This window comes from Elephas maximus, chromosome 21 (genome assembly GCF_024166365.1).
Source record: "Elephas maximus indicus isolate mEleMax1 chromosome 21, mEleMax1 primary haplotype, whole genome shotgun sequence".
Taxonomy (NCBI): domain Eukaryota; kingdom Metazoa; phylum Chordata; class Mammalia; order Proboscidea; family Elephantidae; genus Elephas; species Elephas maximus.
The window spans coordinates 22383108-22402440 of record NC_064839.1 but is presented as its reverse complement, the minus strand read 5'-3'; the positions used below and the strand labels follow the sequence as shown (position 1 = coordinate 22402440).

The 19333-nt window shown below is 41.6% G+C and overlaps 1 protein-coding gene across 6 annotated transcripts in view; it reads left to right on the top strand.

The window, feature by feature from the left end:
* LOC126064515 (liver carboxylesterase 1-like) overlaps nt 1–19333 on the top strand; it is a 283681-nt gene that overhangs the window by 185762 nt on the left and 78586 nt on the right. Inside the window, exon 1 of one of the 6 annotated variants that reach the window (XM_049863672.1) lies at nt 16607–16658. The exons of the other annotated variants lie outside the window; for them this stretch is intronic. Coding sequence (XP_049719629.1) covers nt 16607–16658 — 52 coding nt within the window. Of the gene's footprint in view, nt 1–16606; nt 16659–19333 lie in introns of those variants that run through there. 6 annotated transcript variants of the gene reach the window in all.

Genomic DNA, 19333 nt, shown 5'->3' with positions numbered 1-19333 from the left:
GGGTTTAGAGCAGAAATAAATGAAATAGAGAAAAGAAAAACAGTTGGGTCAACAAGACCAAAAGTTGATTCTTTGAAAAGATCAACAAAGTCAGCAAAACACTGGTCAAACTGACAAAAGAAAATCATGAGAGGAAGCAAATAACTTCAATATGATATGAGATGAGCGGTATCACAACAGATGCAACTGAAATAAAAGGATCGTAGCAGAATACTATGAAAAATTATTGTTCAACAAATATGAAAACCTAGAGGAAATGGAAAAATTTGTAGAAACACTTTATCTACCTAAACTAACATGAAACAAGGTAGAAAAATGAAATTAACCCATAACAAAAGAACAGATGAAAGAGGTAATTAGATTAAAAAAACTCCCAACAAAAAAGACCCTGGCCCTGAGAGCTTCACTGGAGAATTCAACCAAATTTTCAGAGAAGAGTTAGCATTAGCACTACTAAAGGTATTTCAGAGCATAGAAAAAGAAGGAATACTCCCAAACTCATTCTTTGAAGCCAGCATAACCCTGATACGAAGTTATGTAAAGACACCAGAAAAAAAGAAAATTACAGACCAATGTCCCTCAGGAACATAGACACAGAAATCCTCAACAAAATTCTAGGCAGTAGAATTTAACAGCATATCAAAAAAAAATAATTCATCCTCACCAACTGGGATTCATCCCAGCTATGCAGGGAGGTTTCAACATTAGAAAATCATTCAATGTAACCCATCACATAAATAAAACAAAAGATAAGAACCACAGGATCTTATCAATTGATGCAGAAAGGGCATTTGACTAAGTCCAACACCCATTGCTGATAAAAACTCTCAGCAAAATAGGAATAGAAGGGAAATTTCTTGACATAATAAAGGGCATTTACATAAAGCCAACAGCCAACATCACCCTAAATGGAGAGAGACTGAAAGCATTCCTCCTGAGGATGGAAACCAGACAAGGATGCCCTTTATCACCACTCTTATTCAACATTGTGCTGAAGGTCCTAGCCAGAGCGATAAGGCAAGAAAAAGGAACAAAGGCATCCAAATTGGTAAGGAAGAAGTAAAAGTATCCCTATTCCCAGAAGATACAATCTTATGCCTAGAAAACCCCAAAGAATCCACAAGGAAACTACTGGAACTAAGAGAGGATTTCAGCAAAGTATTAGGATACAAGATAAGCATAGAAAAATCAGTTGGGTTCCTCTACACTAACGAAGAGAACTTTGAAAAGCAAATCAATAACATGTACAATATTCCCAACATAATAAAGTACTTATGAACAAGTCTAACCTGACACATAAAAGACCTATACAAAGAAAAAAAAAAACTACAAAACATTACTGCAAGAAAACAAAAGAGGCCTACATGAGTGGAAAGACATACCATGCTCATGGATAGGAAGACTCAACATTGTGAAAATGTCAGTTCTATCCAAAGCGATCTACACATACAATGCAATCCAGACCCAAATTCCATGGCATTTTTTAACAAGATAGAGAAACAAATCACCTACTTCATATGGAAAGAAAAGAGTCCTCGGATAAGTAAAGCATTAGTAAAGAAGAACAAAGTGGGAGGCCTCACACTACCTGATTTCAGAAACTATTATACTGCCAAGGTAGTCAAAACAGCCTGGTAATGGTACAACAACACATACATAGACCAATGGAACAGAGTTGAGAACCCAGATGTACCAGATCACCTATGAGCAGCTGATATTTGACAAAGGCCAGATGTCCATTAAATGGGGAAAAGACAGTCTCTTTAACAAATGGTGCTGGCATAACTGCATATCCATCTGCAAAAAATTGAAATAGGATCCATATCTCACACCATACACAAAAACCCACTCAAAATGGATCAGAGACCTAAATATAAAATCTAAAATGATAAAGATCATGGAAGAAAAAATAGGGACAATGCTAGAAGCATTGGCATAAATGTATACAAACCATAGCTAACAATGCACAAACACCAGAAGAGAAACTAGATAACTGGGAACTCCTAAAAATCAAACATTTATGCTCATCAAAAGACTTCATTAAAAGAGTAAAAAGAGAAACTACAGACTGGGACAAAATGTTTGGGGTCTAATCTCTAAAATCTACAAGAAAATGCAACATCTCGACAACAAAAAGACAAATAATCCAATTAAAAACTAAGCAGACACTTCACCAAAGAAGACATTCAGGTAGCTAACAGACATTTGAACAAATGCTCACAATCATGAGCCATTAGACAAATGCAAATCAAAACTACAATGAGATAGAGCCAGGGGCCAAGATGGCTGACTAGGTAGAAGCTACCTCGGAACCTTCTTGCAACAAAGACTTGGAAAAACAAGTGAATCGATCACATACATGACAATCTATGAACCCTGACCATCAAACACAGATCTAAAGAGTTGACCTGAGTGACAGAGATGAGAACGAACAACTACGGAGAAGCAGCGACTGTTTTCGGAGCCTGGAGCCAGCATCCCAGTCAGGAGACTTTGGCGCCAGACTTTGGACTGGGCGAAGGGGAGCTGAGCACGGCATCCTGAGATGGCACAAACACGGGGCACAGCCCTAGCCCCCTGAACTGACCTCGGAGGAAGCACAGCCAGTGCATGCAGGCAGTGCAGTGACGTGGCTGACAGGAGGAGAAGTCACCAGTAGGAAGCTACTGGTTTTGGAGCCAGGAGTGCGGCATCCCAGCCAGGGAACCTTGGCGCTGGGCTTTGGATTGGGAGCGGAGGAACTAACCGTGGCTTCTGAGACAGCACAAGCATGGCACGCAGGCCTGACCCTCGGGGGCAATCTGCACCCAGGAAGCACACACAGTCGACACGCCCCTTGGGAATCTCAGATAAAACAGTCATCTGAAGCAAGATAAGTAATTTTGTCTATATTCCGGGGTGCTACTCTCTCCTATTTATCTGAACCCTCCCCTCGCCTTCCCAGGCAGCTTCATTAACATTGAAATTTCCTGAGCCAGAGGGTGAACTGCACTGCGGTTTTTCTTTCTTTGGTCTTTTCCTAACCCATTTTCCTGGCCTGAGAGAAGCAGCTACAAAAAACCCAGGGACCAAAAATCTTTCCCTAAGTGGGCTAAAAACACAGAACCAGTTCCAGCCAAGCATATGTGATCCACAGTCTTGGGCTTTCATCCCCACAGGGAACAAGGTGGCTATTATAATGCAAAGGCATTCCTGATAGGGATCTGACTGTAATTGTTTTAGCAGATTACTGGAAAGACAAGTTTCCCAGGTCTGATATCTCTGCATATTCAACAGAGCCCTCACTGACCCACAACAGGGAACTGAGGGCTGAAGCTCCCCCCAGACCACCTAGCCTCTTGCCTTAGGGGTCTAAGGAGGGTGACACCTACCAATCTGTAGAGGTACTTGCATTGGGGGCCTAAGGTGCAGCTACAGAGCCCACCCACCAAGGTGCTTGATGAATAGAGACACAGTTACCCCATTGACACTTGGGGGAAGCCTGTCAGCATCCTGTCCCCCCTGGAGTGTGACCCCCTGCTGCTACTAGAATCTGGTGCTCACAACTATCACCACTACTTCTGTAGGTGGATAGGTGACAGTCTGCACCACACACTTGATGACCCAATATCAGATTCTACTCAATAGTGAATGCACTCAGGCTTATATAACTGGTAACAGCTCAAACCAGCAGGTAATAGGACATAAGTGATTCAAGGGCTACAACAATCAAGACAGCACAATCTAGTAGCCCATCTACGTATATTGAAAGAAAACAAAACAAGATAAGACTCAGTGAGCAAATATAGAATAAATCGCTACAATATCTTAGTGATGGCTCGGAGACAGCAGTCAATATCAAACCACATAAAGAAGCACACCATGATTGCTTCTACAACTCCCCAAATTAAAGAATCAAAATCTTTCCCAAATGAAGATACAATCCTGGAATTGCCAGATACAGAACATAAAAAACTAATTTACAGAATGCTTGAAGACATCAGGAATGAGCTCAGAAATGAAATAGGGCAATGTACAGAAAAAGCCAAGGAACACACTGATAAAGCAGTTGAAGGACTCAAAAAGATTATTCAAGAACATAGTGGAAAAATTAATAAGTTGCAAGAATCCATAGAGAGACAGCATTCAGAAATCCAAAAGATTAACGTTAAAATTACAGAATTAGACAATGCAATAGGAAGTCAGAAAAGCAGACTCGAGCAGTTAGAATGGAGAGTGGGAGATCTGGAGGACCAGGGAATTGACATCAATATAGCTGAAAAAAAATCAGATAAAAGAATTAAAAAAAATGAAGAATCCCTAGGAATCAGGTGGGATTCTATCAAGAAGAACAACTTGCAAGTAATTGGAGTCCCAGAACAGGGAGGGATATCAGAAAACAAGGAGAGAACAGTTGAAGATCTGTTGGCAGAAAACTTCCCTGACATCATGAAAGACCAAAGGATATCTATCCAAGATGCTCATTGAACCCATTTTACGATTGATCCAAAAAGAAAATCACCAAGACATATTCTCATCAAACTTGCCAAAACCAAAGATAAAGAGAAAATTTTAAAAGCAGCCAGGGATAAAGGAAAGGTCTCCTACAAAGGAGAATCAATAAGAATAAGTTCAGGCTACTCAGCAGAAACCATGCAGGCAACAAGGCAATAGGATGACATATATAGAGCCCTAAAGGTGAAAAACTGCCAGCCAAGGATCATATATCCAGCAAAACTCTCTCTGAAGCATGAAGGCAAAATTAAGACATTTACAGATAAACACAAGCTTAGAGAATTTGCAAAAACCAAACCAAAGCTACAAGAAATACTAAAGGAAATTGTTTGGTCAGAAAACCAATAATATCAGATACCAACACAACACAAGTTCACAGAACAGAGCATCCTGATATCAACTCAAATAGGGAAATCACAAAAACAAATTCAGATTAATTAAAAAAAATGCTCAAAACAGGGAATCATTGAAGTCAGTATGTAAAAGATTGCAATAATCAAAAAGAGGGACTAAATACAGGTGGCATAGAACTGCCATATGGAGAGGGATACAAGGCGATATAGGACAATACAAGTTAGGTTTTTACTTAGAAAAATAGGGTTAAATATTAAGGTAACCACAAACAGGTATAACAACTCCATAACTCAAAATAAAAACCAAGAAAAACATAACGACTCAGCAAACATAAAGTCAACTACTATGAAAATGAGTAACACACAATCTACAAAGAAAAACGTCTCAGCACAAAAAAGTAAGTGGAAAGATGAAATTGTCAACAACACACATAAAAAGGCATCAAAATGACAACACTAAACACATGCTTATCTATAATTACGCTGAATGTAAATGCACTAAACGCACCAATAAAGAGACAGAGAGTCTCAGACTGGATAAAGAAACACGATCTGTCTACATGCTGCCTACCAGAGACACACCTTAGGCTTAGAGACACAAACAAAGTAAAACTCAAAGGATGGAAAAAAATATAACAAGCAAACAATAAGCAAAAAAGAGCAGGAGTAGCAATATTAATTTCTGACAAAATACACTTTAAAGTTAAATCCACCACAAAGGATAAAGAAGGACACTACATAATGATTAAAGGGACAATTGACCAGGAAGATATAAGCATATTAAATATTTACACACCCAATGACAGGGCTGCAAGATCCATAAAACAAACTTTAACAGAGTTGAAAAGTGAGATAGACACCTCCACAATTAGAGTAGGAGACTCCAACACACCACTTTCGGAGAAGGACAGGACATCCAGTAAGAAGCTCAGTAGAGAGAGACACGGAAGACCTAATTGCTACAATCAACCAACTTGACCTCATTGACTTATACAGAACACTCCACCCAACAGCTGCAAAGTATACTTTTTTTTCTAGCGCACATGGACCATTCTCTAGAATAGTCCACATAAAAAATGTTAGCTCATAAAACAAACCTTTGCAGAATGCAAAACATCGAAATATTACAAAGCATCTTCTCAGAACACAAGGCCATAAAAGTGGAAATCAAAAACAGAAAAATCAGGGAAAAGAAATCAAATACTTGGAAACTGAACAATACCCTGCTGAAAAAAGATTGGGTTGTAGAAGACATTAAGGAGGGAATAAAGAAATTCATAGAATACAACGAGAATGAAAACACTTCCTATCAAAACCTCTGGGACACAGCAAGAGCAGTGCTCAGAGGTCAATTTATATCGATAAATGCACACATATAAAATGAAGAAAGAGCCAAAATCTGAGAACCGTCCCTACAACTTGAACAAATAGACAGCGAGCAACAAAAGAATCCATCAGGCAGCAGAAGAAAACAAATAATAAAAATTAGAGCTGAAATAAATGAATTAGAGAATGGAAAAACAATTGAAAGAATTAACAAAGCCAAAAGCTGGTCCTTTGAAAAAATTAACGAAATTGATAAACCATTGGCCAGACTGACTAAAGAAATACAGGAAAGGAAACAAATCACCCGAATAAGAAACGAGATGGGCCACATCACAACACACCCAACTGAAATTGAAAGAATCATATCAGATTATTACGAAAAATTGTACTCTAACAAATTTGCAAACCTAGAAGAAATGGATGAATTCCTAGAAAAACACTACCTACCTAAACTAACACAATCAGAAGTAGAACAACTAAATAGACCCATAACAAAAAAGGAGATTGAAGCGGTAATCAAAAAACTCCCAACAAAAAAAAAACCCTGGCCCAGATGGCTTTACTGCAGAGTTCTACCAAACTTTCAGAGAAGAGTTAACACCACTACTACTAAAGGTATTTCAAAGCATAGAAAATGATGGAATACTGCCTAACTCATTCTATGAAGCCACCATATCCCTGATACCAAAACCAGGTAAAGACATCACAAAAAAAGAAAATTACAGACCTATATCCCTCATGAACAGAGATGCAAAAATACTCCTGAAAATTCTAGCCAATAGAATTCAACAACATATCAAAAAAATAATCCACCACGACCAAGTGGGATTTATACCAAGTATGCAAGGCTGGTTTAATATTAGAAAAACCATTAACGTAATCCACCATAGAAATAAAACAAAAAAGACACAAACCACATGATCTTATCAATTGATGCAGAAAAGGCATTTGACAAAGTCCAACACCCATTTACGATAAAAACTCTCAGCAAAATAGGAATTGAAGGAAAATTCCTCAACATAATAAAGGGCATCTATATAAAGCCAACAGCCAACATCACTCTAATGGAGAGAGCCTGAAAGCATTTGCCTTGAGAACGGGAACCAGACAAAGATGCCCTTTATCACCGCTCTTATTCAACATTGTGCTAGAGATCCTAGCCAGAGCACTTAGGCTAGACAAAGAAATAAAGGGCATCCGGATTGGCAAGGAGGAAGTAAAATTATCTCTATTTGCAGATGACATGATCTTATACACAGAAAACCCTAAGGAGTCCTCCAGAAAACTAATGAAACTAATAGAAGAGTTTGGCAGAGTCTCAGGTTATAAGATAAACATACAAAAATCACTTGGATTCCTCTACATTAACAAAAAGAACATCAAAGAGGAAATATCCAATTCAATACCATTCACAGTAGCCCCCAAGAAGATAAAATACTTAGGAATAAATCTTACCAAAGATGTAAAAGACCTATATAAAGAAAACTACAAAGTACACTACAAGAAACTAAAAAGGACCTACTTAAGTGGAAAAACATACCTTGCTCATGGATAGGAAGACTTAACATAGTAAAAATGTCAATTCTACCAAAAGCCATCTATACATACAATGCACTTCCGATCCAAATTCCAACGACATTTTTTAATGTGATGGAGAAACAAATCACCAACTTCATATGGAAGGGGAAGAAGCCTCAGATAAGTAAAGCATTACTGAAAAAGAAGAAGAAAGTGGGAGGCCTCACTCTACCTGATTTTACAACCTATTATACAGCCACAGTAGTCAAAACAGCCTGGTACTGGTACGACAACAGGCACATAGACCAATGGAACAGGATTGAGAACCCAGATATAAATCCATCCACATATGAGCAGCTGATACTTGACAGAGGCCCAGTGTCAGTTAATTGGGGAAAAGATAGTCTTTTTAACAAATGGTGCTGGCATAACTGGATATCCTTTTGCAAAAAAGTGAAACAGGACCCATACCTCACACCATGCACAAACACTAACTCCAAGTGGATCAAAGACCTAAACATAAAGACCAAAGCGATAAAGATCATGGAAGAAAAAATAGGGACAACATTAGGAGCCCTAATACAAGGCATAAACAGAATACAAAACATTACCAAAAATGATGAAGAGAAACCAGATAACTGGGAGCTCCTAAAAATCAAACACCTATGCTCATCTAAAGACTTCACCAAAAGAGTAAAAAGACCACCTACAGATTGGGAAAGAATTTTCAGCTATGACACATCCGACCAGTGCCTGATCTCTCAAATCTGTATGATTCTGTTAAAACTCAACCACAAAAAGACAAACAACCCAATTAAAAAGTAGGCAAAGGATATGAGCACGCACTTCCTAAAGAAGATATTCAGGCGGCTAACAGATACACGAGAAAATGCTCTTGATCATTAGCCATTACAGAAATGCAAATTAAAACTACGATGAGATGCCATCTCACTCCAACAAGGCTGGCATTAATCCAAAAAACACAAAATAATAAATGTTGGAGAGGCTGCAGAGAGATTGGAACTCTTAGACACTGCTGGTGGGAAAGTAAAATGGTACAACCACTGCGGAAATCTATCTGGCATTTCCTTAGAAAGTTAGAAATAGAACTACCATACAACCCAGAAATCCCACTCCTCGGAATATACCCTAGAGAAATAAGAGTCTTCACACTAACAGATATATGCACACCCATGTATATTGCCGCTCTGTTTACAATAGCAAAAAGCTGGAAGCAACCAAGGTGTCCATCAACGGATGAATGTTTAAATAAATTGTGGTATATTCACACAATGGAATACTACGCATCGATAAAGAACAGTGAGGAATCTGTGAAACATTTTATAACATGGAGGAACCTGGAAGGCATTATGCTGAGTGAAATTAGTCAGAGGCAAAAGGACAAATATTGTATTAGACCACTATTATAAGATCTTGAGAAATAGTATAAACTGAGAAGAACACATATTTTTCTGGTTACGAGGTGGGGGGAGGGAGGGAGGGTGGAAGAGGCTTATTTACTGATTAGGGAGTAGATAAGAACTACTTTAGGTGAAGGAAAGGACAACACTCAATACACGGAAGGTCAGCTCAACTGGACTGGACCAAAAGCAAAGAAGTTTCCGGGGTAAACTGAATGCTTCAAGGGTCAGCGGTGCAAGGGCGGGGGTTTGGCGACTATGGCTTCAGGGGACATCTAAGTCAATTGGCAAAATAATTCTATTATGAAAACATTCTGCATCCCACTTTGAAATGTGGCATCTGGGGTCTTAAATGCTAACAAGTGGCCATCTAAGGTGCATCAGTTGGTCTCTACCCACCTGGCTCAAAGGAGAATGAAGAACACCAAGGTCACACGATAACTATGAGCCCAAGAGACAGAAAGGGCCACATGAACCAGAGACTTACATCATCTTGAGACCAGAAGAACTAGTTGGTGCCCGGCCACAACCGATGACTGCCCTGACAGGGAGCACAACAGAGAACCCCCAAGGGAGCAGGAGATCAGTGGGATGCAGACCCCAAATTCTCATAAAAAGACCAGACTTAGTGGTCTGACTGAGGCAAGAGGAATCCCGGCCGTCATGGTCCCCAAACCTTCTGTTGGCCCAGGACAGGAACCATTCCCAAAGACAAATCATCAGACATGGAAGGGACTGAACAATGGGTTGGAGAGAGATGCTGATGAAGAGTGAGCTACTTGTATCAGGTGGACACTTGAGACTGTGTTGGCATCTCTCGTCTGGAGGGGAGATAGGAGGGTAGAGAGGGTTAAAAACTGACAAAATTCTCACAAAAGGAGAGACTGGAAGGGCTGACTCATTAGGGGGAGAGTAAGTGGGAGTATGGAGTAAGGTATATATAAGCTTATATGTGACAGACTGACTTGATTTGTAAACGTTTACTTAAAGCTCAATAAAAATTATTAAAAAAAAAAGCTACAATGGGATAACATCTCAACCCAACAAGGCTGGCACTAATCCAAAACACAAAACAATAAATGTTAGAGAGATGTGGAGAGATTGGAACACTTATGCACTCCTGGTGGGAATGCAAAATGGTACAACCGCTTTGGAAAATGATTTGGCACTTCCTTAAAAAGCTTTTTTTAAAAAGCTAGAAATAGAAATATCATACTATCCAGGAATCCCTAGAATATACCCCCAGAGAAATAAGAGCTGTCACACCAATAGACATATGCACACCCACATTCACTGCAACATTGTTCACAACAGCAAAAAGATAGGAACAACCTAGCTGCCCATCGACGGATGAATGGATAAACAAGTTATGGTACATACACAAAATGGAATACCATACAACGAATAAAGAGCAATGATGAATCCTCGAAACATCTCACAGCATGGATGAGTCTGGAGGGCATTGTGCTGAGTGAAATTAGATAGTTACAAAAGGACAAATATTGTATGAGAGCACTATCATAAGAACACAAGAAAACTTTTAAACACAGAGAAAAGAATTATTTGATGGTTACAAGGGTGGGGAGGGAAGGGGAGGAGAATTCACTAACAAGACAGTAGACAAAGATCAACTTCGGTGAAGAGAAGGACACCACAGAGCAAAAGCTAAGCGGTTTCCTGGACACATCCAAACACTTTGAAGAACAGAGTAGCTGGGCCTGGAGTCTGGGGACCATGGTTTCAGGGCACATCTAGGTCAATTGGCATAACAAACTTTATTAAGAAAATGTTCCACATTCCATTTTGGTGAGTGGCGTCTGGAGTCTTAAAAGTTTGCAAATGGCCATCTAAGATGCATCAAATTGTCCCATCCCACTTGGAGCAAAGGAGAATGAAGAAAACCAAAGACATAAGCAAACTATTAGCCCAAGAGATCACATAAATCAGAGATTCCACCAGCCTGAGGCCAGAAGGACCAGATGATGCCCTGCTACCACCAATAACTGCCCTGACAGGGACCAAAACAGAGTCCCAAACAGAGCAGGAGAAAAGTGTGAAGGGAAACTCAAATTCAAGTAAAAAGATCAGACTTAATGGTTTGACAGAGACTGGAGGAACCTCTGAAACTATGGCCCCCGATGCTCACTTAACCCAGAAATGAAACCATTCCTGAAGCCCACTCTTCAGACAAAGATTAGACAGGACTATAAAACACAAAACCATACACTTAGGGAGTGTGCTTCTTAGTTCAGTCAGCTACAGGAGACCAGATGGGTGGCTTCTGTCCTGAGGTAGGATGAGAAGGTAGGAAGAGACAGGTTGAATGAACACAGAAAACTCGGGGTGGAAAGGGGAAGTGTGCTGTTCCATTGGAGGAATTGCAACTACTGTCGCATAACCATACGTTTATAAATTTTTGTACGAGAAATTAACTTGAGCTGTAAACTTTCACCTAAATCACAGTAAATAAATACATAAAGAGGAGTTAAAAAAAAATTAGTGACACCTTCCTCATGCATGGCATTAATTTATGTCAAGTTATCCACATCTCCCATTTAGGGAATGATGTCAGATTTCCTTTTGAGTGAGAATATTAAAGTAAAAAAGAGTTAATCCATTTAAAGAAAACTACTAATACAGATGGTATGCTAACATGGCAAAAAAAAAAAAAAGGAAAAGTGACATTGATAGGGGAATAGCTGAGGTTTCAGAAACACAGCAGATGTTGAAGCTACACTGGAAAACATCACAGAATTCTAGATTCAGAGAGCATTGGGCCAGGGGGCTTGGTGCACCAGAGATCATCCCATCTATAGCCAGCCCCTGCCAATCACTCCTCTCTTTCCAGAAAGGCAAACCGGATGTCACCCAGTGGGTTCCCAGACCTCTGCTCTCCCAGAGCAGTGTTCTCCACCATAAAGGCTGCAGGAGAATAATAAGAGGCAAGGTGGAGTGAACAACATGGGCTCCTACTTGCCCAATGCTGTTCTAGAACATGCTCTCCATGTGTCTGTTCAGTAAATTGATGAAGACGGAAAGGCTTTGGGGGGATAATACGGAGCTCCTAGAGGTGTTTTCTCTCTCAAGTCCTGCCCCCTGCTTAGGAGTTGAGGCAATTTCCTAGAATTTTACCTTCCAGACTGTATAGGTCCACATGGGACAACATAAGAGTTTCCCCAAGGAACAAACAATAATACTAATCAACTGCCATTTAAACAAGAAAAGATGTCTGGCTTCCAGCTGAAATAACACAGAGAAATTTCACCCAACAAGGGAGACTGAGGTCTGGCTTGAGGCTTGGTGTTCTCCAGCCTCACCCATCATCTCTGCAACGTCATCATGAGCAGGAATGGGCTTTAGAGGCTCCGCCAGGCATCAGGCAAGAGCTGGGAGAAGCTGCCTGTGTTTGCAGTATTGATTGGTGTCACCAGCAGGCATGGACTTGAACACCGTGGGACTGGGAGAGTAATTCAGCCCTACCTTGTATATTTTGCTGGGCCAGCATTCTACCGTCTTCATAGGCTGAGAGCCAGGCTGTTTCCCAGGTTGCAAAGATAAGATGGATAGGGCAAAAGGTCATGCCTTAACAGCTCAGTGTGCATGCGTGTGTATGTGTGTATGTCTGTCTGTCTGTCTGTGTGTGAATGGTGTGCTAAGTGATCGAAAATGGCCTATCTCTTTCGGAGGACCACTCAGACTATCCCCTGTGGACAGAGTTGGGGTGCTCTTTACTGGGAAAAAAACAGTTGCCATAGAATTGACTCCTATTCATGATGAGCTCATGTGTGGCAGAGTAGAACTGCACTGCTCAGGGTTTTCAATGGCCTATTTTTTGGAAGTAGATTGCCAGGCCTTTCTTCTAAGGTGCCTCGGCTTGGACTCAAGTGCCATCTTTTCAGTTAGCAACTGAGGATATTAACTGTTTGTACCACCCAAGAATGCCAGTCTTTATTAGGGTGCTTTTCCTGACCTGGAGTCCCTGGGTCATAAATTCCAGAATTTTTCCTTTTCAAATAAAGATATATACATTTTTATGAAAATTTTCTTTATTTAATTGAAATACAATTCACATGCCTAAAATCCACCCTTTTAAAGTGTACAGTTTGGTGGGTTTAGGTATATTCACAAAGTTGTACAACCATCACCACTAATTCCAGGGCGTTTACATCACCCTAAAAAGACACCCCAAACCCAATAGCAGTTATTTCCTCCTTGCCCCTTTAAACTCCCTAGCAACCTCTAATCTACTTTCTGCCTCTATGGATTTGCATATTTTGGACATTTCGTATAAATGGAATTCTATAATATGTGGCCTTTTGTGGCTGGCTTCTCTCACTTAGCATAATGTTTTCAAGGTTCACCCGTGTCATAGCACGCATCCGAATTTCATTTCTCTTGATGGTTGAATAACATTCCATGGTCTGGAGAGACCACATTTGCCTTATCCATTCTTCTGTTTGTGGACATTTGGGTTGTTCCACCTTTTGGCTATATGTATAATGCTGCTATGGACGTTCATGTGAAGTTGTGTGAAACTATGTTTACAATTCTCTTGGGTACACACCTAGGAGTGGAATTGCAGACTTATAGAGAGTAACTCTGTTTAACTTTCTGGGAAACCACCGAATCGTTTTCCAAAGCAGCCAGAACTGTTTTACAACGTTTTTCGCCTTCACAATAGAACATAACCGTCTTTCTCTGTCAATGAGCAGAGCTCTACATCACTAGTTTGAGTAAGTGCATACTACTTGTTGGCCAGCTGTGGTGTTGTTGTTGTTGTAAGGTGCTGACTCATAGTGACCCTGTGTACAACAGAAGGAAACACTGCTGGTCCTGCACCGTCTTCACAATCGTTGTCATGCTTGAGCCCATTGGTACAGCCACTGTGTTACTCCGTCTCACCGAGCGTCTTCCTCATGACCGTTTCTTGATCTACATACGGGTTTCTCATGAGCACGTTTAAGTGTCCTGGAACCCCCATTCCGTGCAATGTTATCCATCCCTTGTTATGATCCACACAGTTGAATCCATTTGCATCGTCAATAAAACATAAACATCTCTCTGTTATTTTCTGCTTTCAGCCAGGATCCATCTGACATGAGCAATGATGTCCCTCCCTCCATGTTCTCCTCTGAATCCAGCTTGAATTTCTAGCAGTTCCCTGTCAATGTACAGCTGCAACCACTTTTGAATGATCTTCAGTAAAATTCTGCTTGTGTGTGATATTAATAATATCGTTTGGTGATTTACACATTCTGTGGGATCACCTTTCTTGGCGATAGGAATAAATATGGATCTCTTTCAGCCAGCTGGCCAGGTAGCTGTCTTCCAAATTTCTTGGCATAGACAAGTGAACACTTCCAGGGCTGCATCCTTTTGTTGGAACATCTCAGCTGGTATTCCATCAATTCCTGGGGCCTTGTTTTCCACCAATGCCTTCAGTGCAGCTTGGGCCTCTTCGTTTGGTACCATCAGTTCCTGACCATATGCTACTCTTGAAATGGTTGAACATCGATTAATTCATTTTAGTATAGCGACTCTGTGTTTTCTTTCCATCTTCTTTTGATGCTTCCTGTGTCATTTAATATTTGCCCCATATAATCCCTTCAATATTGTAACACGAGGCTTGAATTTTTTCATCAATTCTTTCAACTTGACAAATGCCAAGCATGTACTTTTCTTTTGGTTTTCTATCTCCAGATCTTTGCACATTTCATTATACTACTTTACTTTGTCTTCTTGAGCCATCCTTTGAAATATTCTGTTCAGCTCTTTTACTTCATCATTTCTTCCATTAAAGAGCAAGTTTCAGAGTCTCTTCTGGCATCTGTTTTGTTTTTTTCTGACTTGTTAATGACCTCTTGCTTTCTTCATGTATGATGTCCTTGATGTCATGCCACAACTCATCTGGTCCTCAGTCATTAGTGTTCAATGAGTCAAATCTATTCTTAAGATGGTCTCTAAATTCAGGTGGGATATACTCAAGGTCATACTTTGGCTCTCTTGGACTTGTTCTAATTTTCTTCAGCTTCAACTTAAACTTACATATGAGCAATTAACGGTCTGTTCCACAGTCGGCCCCTGGCCTTGTTCTGACTGATGATATTGAGCTTTTCTATTATCTCTTTCTATACATGCAGTTGATTTGATTCCTGTGTATTCCATCTGGCGAGGTCCACATGGACAAAAATTCGTAAACCCATTGGTGTCCATTCGATTCCAACTTATAGCGACACTATAGGACAGAGTAGAAGTGCCCCATAGGGTTCCCAAGGGGCACCTGGTTGATTCGAACTGCAATCCTTTTGGTTAGCAGCCAAACTCTTAACCATTACGCCACCAGGCTTTCCGATACACATGTATATTCATCATTTATGTTGTTGAAAAAAGGTATCTGCAAAGAAGTCATTGCTGTTGCAAAATTCTATCATTCAATCTCCAGCATCGTTTTTATCACCAAGGCCATATTTCCCAACTGTACCACAGTGCATTTAACTAACCCCTATTTGGGGACATTTAATGATTCTATGAAAGAGGCTTTGAGCAACTTTCTTGTGTCCCCAGCATGTTACTCAGGTGTACCCAGGTATACCAGCACTCTGTATCCACCTATTTTGATGCTTTCATATCGGCTGTAATTTCTCCCCCACATCTGTGTTGTACACTACCCGGTGAACACCAGGAAGAGATGGGATGTGTCTTGAATTCATCTTCTCATATCCATAGCACCTAGCAAAGTGCCAGGCATGCAGTAAATGTTTGAGGAATGAATGAATAAAGTATGGATGAGTGACTACAGTCAGGGGCAAGGGGAGATGGATATCCTTCACTGTAAGAATAGCCCGTCCCAAGACCACTGCCTTGAGAGGAATGGGGCTCTCTGTCTCAGGAGTGTGTAACAGCAGGCTGGGTCAGCTGGCAAAAATATTGTGAAGTTAATTGCGGCATCACATGGGGGATTGGATGAAATTTAAGATATCTTCCAAATTTGAGAGCCTAGAACTCTAGGAAATTTAAGCCCAGGGAAGCTAAGAGATTTGTCCTAAATTACCCAGCAGTTCTGGGGATGGGAGTTTCTCTAACAATTTTAAAGTTTGTTTTGAGTTTCCATGATCAAAGCTTCATCTTGCTCCTGGGCTTCTGCCTGCTTGCCTTTGGAAATTCACAGGGCACTGAGATCAAGGTCCAGCAAAAGTGGCAACCCTTATGTAACAAGCTGTTTAATAAGTTTGTAACTTTGGGAATTAGAGAGTTTGTTCAGGCTGCTTAGATAAGAGGTCATATTCCAGGTGGGCGTGGCTTAGCACCCTCCCCGCCCCGCCCCAGAGATCCTTACAAGAGGGATAGCTTTTCAAGATATCTTCTGTTAAGGCTAACCAGGGGCCTGGCCAGGAGCTTGGGCACTGGGGAGGGACCAGCGAAGCACCTCGACCTGTGAAGCAACTTGGAGCGCGCGGAGACCTCGCTGGTTGCAGATACAGTAACCCTTCCACGATGCGGTTCTTTGCTCTGGTCCTGGCCTCCCTCGCCGCTGCCATGGTTCGGGGTGAGTCATTTTGAAATACAAATATTGGGGGACACAACTGGAAATCCTTGTTTTGGGAGAATTGGACGGAGTTGTATTCAGGGCAAAGTAGAAGTCTCATTCAGTTAACAGGGCGTGCCTTACCAATTGGAGAAACCGGCCAGCCCAACCTGGGTCCTCAAGGTGGTGCAAGAGCGGATAAACACTGGGCAACGACCGCCCTACCTGCAGGGCAGCAAAGAGCTCACCTCATGCCTCACAGATGAGGTCTTTTATTAGTCAAGATATGGCCAAGTCACGGGAAATGGCTTAGCAGAGAATTAAAAGCATGAACTCTAAAGCCAGAGTGCTTGGGTTTGAATCCAGCTCGGCACTTACTAGCTGTGTGCTCTCCTTAACTTTTCCGTGCCTCTGTTTTTCCATCTCTGAAATGGGAATGATAATAGTAACTACCTCACTGGGCTGTTGTGAGGATGAAATAGGTTATCGTTTCCAAAGCAATTAAGATAGTGCAAAATACAGAAAACCATAAACCAAATGCAAACCCTTTGCCATGGAGTTGATTCCCACTCATAGCAACCCTCTAAGACAGAGTAGAACTGCTCCAGAGTAGAACTGCACCACAGAGTTTCCAAGGAGTGGCTGGTGGATTCGAACTGCCAAGCTCTTAACCACTGTGCCACCAGGGCTCCTCCTGATATAGAGGAAGCATGAAAAAGGAGTCGATACATAAAGGGGTACAGCCAGGGACCTCAGAATGCATCTGTGCCATTTAGAGAAGGAGAAACTGAGGTGCAGAGAGGGAAAGTACTTGCCCAAGGTCAACCAGGCAATCATGCCCTGGGATGCATCACTGGCTTTGGAAACCAGGCCAGCACTCTCCCTGTTGATATGCTGAGAGCCCAGATCCCACCTGGATTCTGTCTTCTTTCTGGAACAAAAAGAGTTGGTGGCTGTGACACTGTGAGAGGCTGGGACTGAGTGTGAGGGCACAGTGAGAAAGGAACTGAATTTGCAGTGTGATACATTTCCTTATGCTGGTTACTGTATCCAGTCTCCATCTTTACAAAGTCCACACTGGCTGCTTTCACATCCTCAGTTTACTTCTTTGTAAAATGGGTGTATTAACAGCTACCGAGCAGGGTTGTTTTGAGGCTTAATTTAAACGAGCTGGAGTCATAACGTAAGTGGCAACCACTGTTATTACCATTATTGTTTATGCCCCCATTCCATCCACCCACTTTCTAAACCTGGGAAATCTGACTTCTATTCACTGTTGAAGGTTATCATTGAGCTAATAAAGGTCAGGTCGAGTGGATTCTTCTCAATTTATTCTCCTTGACATCTTTGAAGCACTCTCCTCACTTGGCCAGCCCCTCTTCCTCTTTCCCCGTTGTCTGCCATGATGCTGTCTCCCCACCACCCCACTGTGACCCCTACCACCCCTCTGAGGGAGTTTCTCAGGCTCAGCTGTAGCTGTCCCCTGTTCCTTATCCTTAGCTCTCTCTCTTTCCTCTCACACCGGCCTCCTCAGTGAATCCTCACGCACCCATGGCCTCACCCTGCCCCTTTCAAGTCTTGAAGTGCTCACTTCCTGTGGCACCTTCTCACCTGGTTATCTGGCTGAACCTCAGCGAAATGAATCTGAAACAAAACCCAGGACCACAAGCTAGCCTCTTGGTCTTCTTCCTTTCCCTTCCATGTCCCCCACATCCGGTCAGGTGCCAGGTCCTATCAATACCATCTTCAAAATTCCTTATATACATTAACTGTATTTCTTCATATTTTTCCTTCTAATTATAAAAAGGAATCCATGCTCAGTGCAGAAAACTTGAAAAGCACACACACACAAAAAATGTCACCTGTAATGACATCACCCATTGGCATTTCGATATATGTACACTCAAGAGAGTCCATCTCACGGTCATTTGTAACAATTTAGCAACAACAACAAAAGAAAGCAATCTGAATGTCCACAGTATGGGACTGACTGTTAACAGTATCCGACATGGATACTGCTTTGTAACCTACATTTGCGTGAAGAGTGTCCCATATCATTAGATATTCGTCCATAAGGCCATATCTATGTTATTCTTTTCTGTTCTGGGCTCGTGCTTTCAGGAGATGTTGACAGTTTGTCTGTACCCAAAGGGAAGCAAGTGGGAGGACAGGAGGCTAGAAATCAGTTCCTATGAGGAATGTTTAAACACATGAAGGCTACTGGGGCTGTAAAAGAGAAGGCTCGAGGGATGGGCATGGCTAAGTGCCTGAAGAGCAGATAGGTTAGTTCAGTGCAGTCCCAGAGCAGGTAGAACCAGGACTGATGGTGGAAGCTGCAGGGAGGTGAATATTAGCTCAAGAGGGAAGACTTGTCTGCTCTACAAGGATGGAGTTGGAACAGACAAGAATCTGACCCCCAGACTCTCTCCCTGCCGGGTACACCTGCTCAGAGCCACCAGAAGAATCTTCTTCCAGCTGCTGGGCCACTTTCCCTTATTCCAGAACTGTCCTGTGCTGCTCATTATTCCACTGACTGAAGCCCAAACCCTTAGGCTGGCATTGGAGGCCCTCCCTGGCATGCACCTCTCCCATTCCAGGGTGACCAACCCCTCCTAGATTCCACCTGGCCCAAGTAGGCCACTCGTCCTTCCCTGGGCAGACCTTGCACTTTGCCGTCTCAGAGCCTTAGCATATTC